The sequence below is a fragment of the Quercus robur genome, chromosome 3 (genome assembly GCF_932294415.1).
Source record: "Quercus robur chromosome 3, dhQueRobu3.1, whole genome shotgun sequence".
NCBI lineage: Eukaryota > Viridiplantae > Streptophyta > Magnoliopsida > Fagales > Fagaceae > Quercus > Quercus robur.
Genome location: NC_065536.1, coordinates 18,822,382 through 18,832,701, shown reverse-complemented (window position 1 = coordinate 18,832,701; position 10,320 = coordinate 18,822,382). Strand labels below are relative to the sequence as shown.

Below are 10,320 nucleotides of genomic sequence, written 5' to 3'. Positions count from 1 at the left end.
TTTTTTTTTCACTTCTATTTTTGGGAGAAATTAAACAATAGTATTTATCAATTGCATACTTTTTGTTCTTGTTGAAGTTGATGACCTTGCATTTTTTTTTTCACTTCTATTTTTTGGGAGAAATTAAACAATAGTATTATCAATTGCATACTTTTTTTTCTTGTTGAAGTTGATGACCTTCCAAAATTTTCCACTTCTTTTTTTGAGAGAATTAAACAATAGTATTATTAATTGCCTACTTTTTTTTTTTTTTTTTTTTTTTTGTTGAAGTTGATGACCTTTCAAATTTATCAAATTTCCAAATCTAGACGCTTATACCCCCCCCCCCCCCCCAAAAAAAACCTCCATTTTTGATTTGTTGGGAGAAATTAAACAATATTATTAATTTCTTACCTTTTTTTTTTTTTTTAATTGACAACTTTCCAGATTTATCCAATTTCAAAACCCAAACGCCCATACCCAAAAAAAAAAAAAAAAAAAAAAAAAAAAAGAAAAGAAAGACCTCTATTTTGATTTGAAAAAGTTTAAGCCTACAAATTATTCTATAACTTTTTTTTATTCACAGTCGTGATGTGGCAAATTAAACAATATTATTATTAATTGCATACTTTAAAAAAAAAAATTGATGACCTTCTAAATTTATCCAATTTCCAAACCCAAACGTCCATACTAGGGATGGCAATGGGGCGGGGCGGGGCCGAAGGATGGGGTCTTCGTCCTCGCCCCGCATGGTTTTGTCTTACCCCATCCCCGCCCCGCCCCGCCCCGCATGATGGGGAATACTTTCTCACCCCATCCCCGCCCCTTGGGGCCTCGCGAAGCCCCGCCCCGCCCCATAAAACTCTACTTTTTGTTAATTTTCCCTACAACTAGTACAATTTTTTTAATAAAACTTATTTCATTAATAAAAATATACTTGAAATTACAAATTTATCCCATCAAATCAAATCAATTTTTAGAAAAAAATTGAATAATATAACACATAACAAAATAAAGACAGAGAATCAAATTGGGTAGAATAAGATATGCTAATATTAATATGTTTGTTTAAATAGTAGGGTTTTAGGGTATGAAAAATTTACAATTATAACCCTTAGTAATGCGGGGCGGGGCGGGGCGGGGACGGGGAGGGGTGGGTCTAAAAGATCTAAACCCATCCCCGCCCCGCCCCGCCCCGTGGTGCGAGGCTAAAATCTTGCCCCATCCCCGCCCCACTACCTTTGCGGGGCGAAGCGGGAAGGGGCAGGTTAAGCGGGACGGGGAAAAATTGCCATCCCTAGTCCATACCCAAAAATAAAAAAGCAAAAAAAAAAAAAAAAGACCTTCATTTTGATTTGTTGGGAGAAATTAAACAATATTATTAATTGCCTACTTTTTTTTGGTTGAAATCGATGACCTTCCAAATTTATCCAATTTCCAAACTGAGACACTCATACCCAAAAAAAAAAAAACCTCCATTTTGATTTGAAAAAAGTGCAAGAACACAAGTTATTCCACAGTTTTTTTGTCACTATGATGTGGTAGATAAAACAATAGTATCATTAATTGCCTACTTTTTTTTTTTTTTTTGAAATTGATGACCTTCCAAATTTATACAATTTCCAATCCCAGAGGTCCATACCCCAAAAAAATGTGAAAAAAAAAGACCCTCATTTTTAATTTGAAAAAGTCTAAGACCACAAATTATTCCACAAATTTTTTTGTCACAACTCTAATGTAGCAGGGTATGGCTGGTAAAAAAAAAATAGTGGATCCATATGAAAGTGATGGTTAATCACTCAAATTTAAATAATAATATTATTAATTTCCTACTCTTTTTTATATATAAATTAATAACTTTTCAAATTTATCCAATTTTCAAACTCAGATGCCTATACACCCAAAAAAAGACCTCCATTTTTATTTGAAAAAGTCTATGACCACATAATTTTTCATAACTTTTTATCACAATTGTGACATTATAGAGTGTAATTGATGAAGAAAAAATTGTGAGTCCTAACCCACCCACAGTTTACCACGCCAAAAATGTGGCAAAAAAATTGTAAAATAATTTTTATTCTTAAAACTATATTTTAGTAAGGAAAATACTATCGAATGCTTTTAGAGTAATGATTAATAATCTATTTAAAAAATATTTTATGTGAAAAGAAAAAAAAATTAATATTTTAACAATAGTATTAAATTTTTTCTAAAATGAATGGTTAACCATTTCTCGAAAGTCCGGTTAGCATAACCAGTTTTGTAAAAGAGAAAGTGATATAATCAATGACGGAAGAGATGGCGGCAAGTGGGAAATTGCTCAATTTATTCGGGGAGAACTGAAAGTTCTTGTCAGAGTGTACCATTCTTATCACACGTTAAATTATTCACATTATCCGAAAGAAATAGGAACCCTAATCAATGACATAATCAATGATGAAACAAAGGTTGAAAATTGGAATATGTCTATAAATATGTGTAGTATTTTGATTCGATACTATGTGTGTGTTTGGATTCCAAGTCTGTGTTTCCAAGCTACGTTTTGTTCTTCTTTTTTTTTTTTTTATCGTTTTCACGCGTTTTGGAGTATTGCGGTTGAACAGTAACCGCAAATGTTGACTTTCTGTAATGAACAGTGCACATATGCACTGTTCACGGATCCACAAATTTCATTTTTATCAATTTTTTCATTAAAAATGGGTCTCACAGTACTATTCACACATTTAAAAATTATTTTACTACAATGTTTTCAGTTTTCAATTTCAGCAAAATAAGTTCAATCCAAACACACCCTATAAATATGTGCAGTGGCTGCCACTGACAGCAGTTATCACTTATTCTCACTTCAACTCCTAATCCTAGGTACATGTCTTTACCAAATTTTTAAAACTAAACTAGTCTTTACATTTTTCTTTCTTTTTTGCAATGTTATTATTACCTCCACTGCTCTATATATATCTGATGTTGTTGATAAATGAACAGGGAAATCCTAAGACATTGAAAATCTTCAAAAGAAAAACACAGAATTTGGAAGATGGCAGAAGGGAAAGAAGTCCAAATTCCAAAGGTGAAACTGGGCAATCAAGGCTTTGAGGTGAAAAACCCAATCCCATTTCTTGAATTGTGAATATACCCTTTTTTTTTTTTTTTTTTTTTTATATTTTATTTCAAGAAACTTCCACTTTGTATATGTCCAACTCACATTTCTTTGGAAACCCATCTGCATAATTTGGTCTATTTCGAGATTTTAAGGTTACATTAACCCATCTACATAATAGCTTCTCGGAATATTTGATGGAAGCTTATCCAGTACCATCAATGATAGCTCTTTTATTTATTTTTTAACAGAAATGCTCCTGAATGATGAAGCTAATATGTAATGTAAACTTACAAGATAGCTCATTTAATTTCCATGAAATTCACGAATTTGCATGGCTATAATTCCTGATGATAGTTTTAAATCCTAAGCCGTAATCTTTTGAGGAGACATGAAGGAAGGAAAGATTAGAAGAAAATTAAAACTGATTTTGGGAGTTTCCATGTTACCTTTATGTGATCAGAAGCTTCTAGGTGTTAGGAGTATTATTATGAAAATAACACTCTTGCAGATTGTACGGTATATGTACAGTTTATGTTTGTAAAAATATGATGGGGTCCTGGGGACCAAGTTAACTGAATGCTAGTTAGAGACACAGACCAAAAAGGTCATGGCCAGTGTATAGAGTTCCCACTTCTTCAAAGTCTAAGAGAGGTGATTGGTACAGTGACTACAGTCTTACCCTCCCATCCCCCTCCTCCTCCAAACCTTTTTTTCTCTCTCTCTCTCTCTCTCGGTTTGTAGAGAAGTGTTCCATTGTAGCTGTCTTGAGATGTGGCTTGCTTGCTGCAATAATGATGTCTTCTAAAGACATTTGGCACCCTTCAATAAGTGAAAATGATAAGACACACTTTTATTCACAACAAATTTTACAATTGTTGAGTTGGTCGACTGTAATTGATGGAGAAAAATTTGTGGGTCTATGAATGACAGTTGTGTCCACCACTCACAGTTGACCAACTCAGAAATTGTAAAATTTCTTGTGAAAAAAAAAAAAAAGTTGTGTCAATAGTATTACTGTTCAATAAGAACTTCCTACTGCAGCAAGAATTGCATCATCCCTAAGAACCACAATTTTATATTCAAAGCATGAGCTTGGATCAACCTCAGAGAACAGGAATGATTTAATAAGAGGTAATCTTTAAGCTTTGGCCTAGTGAGAAACTACTTGTGCCAGAAAATTTAAGTGGGAATGACAAAACAAGAGTTTAGAGCAATTTGATTATACTTAAAATTGAATTGTTTTTTGAGATTATGATGCCCTTGAAGCTCTGTCATGGCACCAAAGCAGCCATCTATATGCCTCATAACCAAGTCAACAAGATAAACTTAACAGATTGAGGTGATTGGGAAACTTCTATTATAAAGTCTGACTCCAAAAAGATTTTTTTTTTTCTTGTGAAGACGAGATTTGTGACAAATGCCATCTCTTAAATAGTTACTATTCTCTTGCCTACTATACTAAGAACCTTTTTTGGTAATCGTCTATGCTGTATAATCGACTACTGTTGTGGTGAGATGCTGGAATCGACAAACTCCTGGTCTTTCATCCTTTTGATTTTCAGCACGTAATATTTGTATGTATTAAAGTCCATCAATCTTGTGTGCTTCATATGTTGTCATGTGGGAGGCTTCAGAGATTAAAATTGATAGAAAGGATAGAAACTTTAGACCTTAATAGTTCTGTTTCTTTCTTACATCAAGAGTCTCAACATAAGGCTGGACCTGCATAAATAATCTATAACCCTGAAATCTTGCAATTAATCTTTCCCAATGTTCAAGATGCATAGGTTCTAAGGCTTTAAGGAAATTTTTTTTCTACTAAAATAGTTTGCTGCGCTCTATTTTCTTTCTATTGCATGTTTTGCCAACTTCTTGTTTCTCATTTCTTTGTAATTCTAAACTCTCTCTCACCTTTTTTTTTTTTTTCAGGTCTCAAAGCTGGGGTTTGGATGTATGTCCCTGACTGGAGCCTACAATTCTCCTATCCCTGAGGAGGACGGGATCTCAATAATAAAGTACGCTTTCAGTAAGGGTATCACTTTCTTTGATACATCTGACGCTTATGGACCCCATTCTAATGAAATTCTGCTGGGAAAGGTAAACGGCACTAATTTTTACTTTTACTAGCTCAAGAAGTTAAATGTTTTTGTTCCTATCTGGTAGTAAATCTTAAGATGGTTGAAGATGTGGAAATTTCTTTGTGATACTATCTTCTATATGTTTTGTTGTTAGTGAATTGATTAATAATGAGGACCATGTTAAAACTCTGTTCTATTACCTGAAAGAAGTTTTATATCTTTCAGGCCTTGAAGCAGTTGCCAAGAGAGAAAATTCAGATAGCCACCAAATTTGGCATTGAAAAAGTAGGATTTCCTCACATGCAAGTTAACGGTAGCCCTGAGTATGTTCGCTCATGCTGTGAGGCTAGCTTGAAGCGTCTTGATGTGCAATACATTGATCTGTATTATCAACATCGGGTAGACACAAAAGTACCCATAGAAGACACTGTAAGTGATTCTCTTGCTCTTTCACTAGATGCCTACAAAATTCTTGCTTGTTCATAATTTGAAATTATCAAATTCTCTGCATTCATTATTTCATTGTAGATGGTGAGATCCAGGTGGTAAATTTGATTTGATACATATTTTTGGAATGTAGGTTGGTGAACTTAAGAAACTGGTAAATGAGGGAAAAGTCAAGTATATTGGTCTATCTGAAGCCAGCCCTGATACAATAAGGAGGGCACATGCTGTGCATCCCATCACAGCTGTACAAATGGAGTGGTCTATCTGGACTCGTGATATTGAGGACGAGATAATTCCACTATGCAGGTTTATTCAGTTCACACTTCACAAATGATATTTTTATTAATTTTGGTCTCATGAGTGCCTCCATGTTTACACCACTGACATGTTCTTCCTTTCTTGATTTGAAAATTTAAAATTTAGAGCTTCTTGTTCATTGCCCAGCTGTACAAATGCTTTTGTTCATGTAGGGAGCTTGGCATTGGAATAGTTCCATATAGTCCTCTTGGCCGTGGTTTTTTTGCTGGCAAAGGAGTTGTGGAAAATTTGGATGCAAATAGCTCCTTGGTACATATTTCACCAATGTTTTTTCTCATTTATGCATTGACTGTCAAATTGCCTACATTCTTTGATCAATGCATACTTCAAGTTTATTGAATAAAAAAGGAGGCAGTTGGGTGGTGGGTAACTTAAAGACACCCCTAATGTTAGGGAGCAAATTAGAACTTCTAGTAAACTTCAGGAGCCAAAATAGTTTATTCCCTTCATTTTTTTATAAGTAAATCAATTTTATTGATGACAAGCTATACAAGTACAGAAGAAACCTGGGGTATTTTGCCAATACATCTAACAATTCCCCTTGAAAAGTCAAAAGTACAATGAATCTATGAAGTCATATAGAGTAGAATTTATCAAGACTTTAACTTTATCATGTCTGCAGATAACTCCTATGCCTCAATGGTCCTCCTTTTCCTCTCCTTCCATACTTGCCACATTACACATTATGGAACTATATTCTACGCTATATTTCTTAAAGAGTTGGACCTTAGCCACTGTTTATTCAGTTGGCTTTAAAAGAATTATACATTGTAACATCTAAAATATGTATTTTTTCTTAAAGCAATCTCCACTGAAGAATTTTCACGTAAATGCAGCATTTATTTTATTTTGAAGTTATCATAATTGCTATTTTTTTTGGCAATATTATGTTTTTTAGCTTAAGACTAGCTATGATCTATCCTATTGAGTTTTGAGCTATTAAGAATCAACATGATAATAAAATAAGCTTAACTAAAATAAGAATGTTGTAGATAAGTTGGGGAAAAAAAGAAGAAGAAAGTGCACAAAATGAAGGTATTCCTTTAAAGATTGGTGGCTCCTATTGATGCAAAGATAAGAAAGAGTTGCTTAAGACAGTTTGGTCATTTACAAAAGAAAGTGATTGATACACCAATGAGAAGGAATGATTTAATTCAAGCCAAGAGAACAAAACGAAATAGAAGAAGACCTTAAAAAACATAAATAAAAGTACTAAGAAAAGATATATTAACTATGGAGGTGATAGAGTATGATTTTGTAAGGATAGAATGGCATAGAAGAATATATATGGCTAAGAATACACATTGTTGACCAAGTTCTTTAACATAGGACGAATGCAGAATGGATGCAGCAAAACAATTGAAGAACCAAAAAAACAAAAAGATAGATATCCTAGGAGTAAAGTACTAATAACGTAACTTACTAATAAGACTTAAAATAAATTAATTCACTTCACACTTCCCGCATTATTTTTTGGTTGAGAATTTATAGCCAACTCCAAAGTTTTGGGATTGAGACTTTGTTGTTAAACTTTAGAACCATCTTATATAAAGGATTTCAAGAATTTGGCATTTCCCCTTAACAGTAGTAATAGTAACAATAAAAAATAAAATAAAAGTTTTAAATGAAACTGACATCCAGCTGTTCTTCTTTTTTCTTATTAGGCGTTGCACCCTCGTTTCCAAGGAGAAAATTTGGACAAGAACAAGACCATTTATAGTCGCATTGAAAACCTTGCTAGAAAGCACCAATGCTCTCCTGCTCAGCTAGCTCTTGCATGGGTTTTCAAACAGGGACAAGACGTTGCACCCATACCTGGTAATTGGCTTTCATTTTTTTTTTTTTTTTGGTCATGATTAATTACTTTAGTGAAAAACTGTGCTCTGTATTTAAGTTTTCAAAAACAGACGAGGAAAAGTGGCTGAAGATTTTATTCATTGTTATTTATACCATTATCTTTTGTGTGCTTCAAATTGAGTTAGCTTGACTCCAAGTCTGTAATGCACTTCCCTTTTTAAGCTGCAACAAGTAGAATTAAGATCACCTGCATCTTATAGAAGACAAAGTTGACGTACAAGTCATGGAAAAATATCACAAGTATCCCTATTGAGTTCCATAAGGTTTTCCTGCCTCAAGTTTTAAACTATATAAATGGTTAACAACCCATTTCATGGCTGGAGATTACGTAAATATTGCCTGCTATAGTGCCATAACAGCCTCAGAAAAAAAATCAGAGATTATAATTTAATGTTAAAATATTTATAAACATAGTGTTAGGTTGTGGTCATAACTAAAAATAGATTTTATTATGGGTTCATGTTTATGATCACAATGTCTTGAAGGCATCATTGGCCATACAGGCTAGTTTTTAACTTTTTGAATGAGTGGTAGTATGGTTTTGAGGAATAAAAATTAATATCATGAGTCAACCATGTGTAATTTCTAAAATATATTAGCAGATCTGCTAAATATATTGGGAGCTGTGTTTAGAAAAATCTGACAGCATTGATCAAGGTTTAGTTGAGCTGGTCAGAAAAACCTATTGGCATTTGATTTACTTTTCATTGGAAGTGTTACATGAATGAAGATGATGAAGCAGAGTGGAATTTTATGTTCAGTAAACCCTTTGGTACCTCCACAGGCAGAAAATTTGGAGTTCTATTTTATTTTGTTTTTTTTTTTTTTTGCAGCAAAAATTGATAATCAAGAAGAGAGGATTGATAGTTCCATGGATATTTTAAGGATGATTGTAAATGTAAATGTATATAATTTTGAGTGTATATATCTTCTTTTCTCTTTCAACAAGAAAGTTCACTAATATGCTCATTTTCAATTATATTTATTTAGTATAAACACTAACCGTTGCTTTTTTACTCAGATCCCTTTTGAATTGTTTATGAAATTTTATTATCCAATTTGCCAAATCTCTTATGCCTCCTACATTTTCAAAAGGAGGCAAGTTGAGACTTTCAAGTTTCGCCTGCTATTTCTCATGTTCATTTGGCTTGAACTTTTACAGGGACAAGTAAGATCAAGAACCTGGAAAACAATATCGGCTCTTTGAACGTGAAACTTACAGAAGAAGACCTGAAGGAGATATCAGATGCTGTACCAATCAAAGATGTGGCAGGTGGAAGAAGCTATCAAAACATGGATCATTTTCAATGGAAGTTCGCTAACACTCCTCCTAAAAATTAATTATCTCCACTATGGAGCTGTCCATTTCACTTGGATAATGCTATGTTTTTGTGAAGTGAATGGCTAGATTTATGTTAATAACTAGCTGTGTATTCACTCAGCAGATTAGGAACACTATTATGTCTTTCTCAAAAAAGAAAAAGAAAAAGGAACACTATCATGTAAACTTTTTGAGAATAATACCAACGTGGTTGCTTTATGTCACGCTCTATTGGATGTTTTGATAGTTTGTTCCTCACTTTGTTTTAGGGTAAATTACATGTTAGACCATATTCTTTAGGAGTGGTTACAAATAAATTTTGAAGTTTAAGACTTACAAATTAAACATTCTAATTTTACTAGTTTCAAAATGAGTCCTAAAGTTTTAAAATTATATCAATTTAAATCTTGAACTCTTTAGGTTTGTGTAGGGGGTTTAAATTAATACAGTATTAAAAGTGCAGGGTTAAATTTGAAACTAATGAAACTAAAAGGTTTAAATTGTAAGAGTCTTAAATTTTAGGATTAAATTTGAAACTTCCCTTAAAGTATAGGTTTTAAAATTTAATTTGCTTTTTTTTTTTTTTTTTTCTTATATAGATATTTTGGGAGCTCGTTCCTCTCCTTTTGTATATTTACCAGTCGGCACTTGTGCAATATATGGAAAATTTTGACAATTTGTTTTTATTTTTATGTTAAATGAATAATGAAATAGTAGATGAAACGTATAAGTGTTTGTCTTAAACCCTTTTTAATGATGTGATTATTTTCTAACAAAGTATAGTTGATACTTGATGCGATATGTAAGATTTTCTAAATTACACTATCAATATTTGTTATTTGATAGTGTTTTTAATTTCTTTTTCAAGGAAGCATAATGTACTTTACATTCAATTATTATATAAGCCAAAATGTTTTGTAAATAATATAATGTATGATTAGAATTTGTTTCCAGTAGTTCTTACAAACGGTTCATCCTCTGTATGTCTTGAATGACCTAAAAAGGATGCAAATATAAGTAAATTCATTACATATATTATTAAAAAAAATACAAGACTAAAATAAAAAATAAAAAATAAAAAATAAATGTAATTTTATCTAGAACCTACCTACATTACGTTGAGAATATGACATAATTGTCACTGAAGTAACTTCTCTTTCTACACAAACCTCTCCTCTCAAAGCGTCATTGAATAGGACTGAATGGATTGAAGTGGACCA

The 10,320-nt window shown here is 32.6% G+C and overlaps 1 protein-coding gene across 1 annotated transcript; it reads left to right on the top strand.

Moving 5' to 3' along the window:
• The first annotated feature begins 2,771 nt into the window (after positions 1–2,771).
• LOC126717381 (probable aldo-keto reductase 1) lies at positions 2,772–9,358 on the top strand. Its single transcript, XM_050419058.1, has 8 exons — positions 2,772–2,841; positions 2,962–3,073; positions 5,009–5,176; positions 5,383–5,586; positions 5,738–5,910; positions 6,075–6,171; positions 7,587–7,740; positions 8,942–9,358. The coding sequence occupies exons 2-8, from the start codon at positions 3,014–3,016 to the stop codon at positions 9,118–9,120; spliced, it is 1,035 nt and encodes a 344-aa protein (XP_050275015.1). The 5' UTR covers positions 2,772–2,841; positions 2,962–3,013; the 3' UTR covers positions 9,121–9,358.
• The last annotated feature ends 962 nt before the right edge of the window (positions 9,359–10,320 follow it).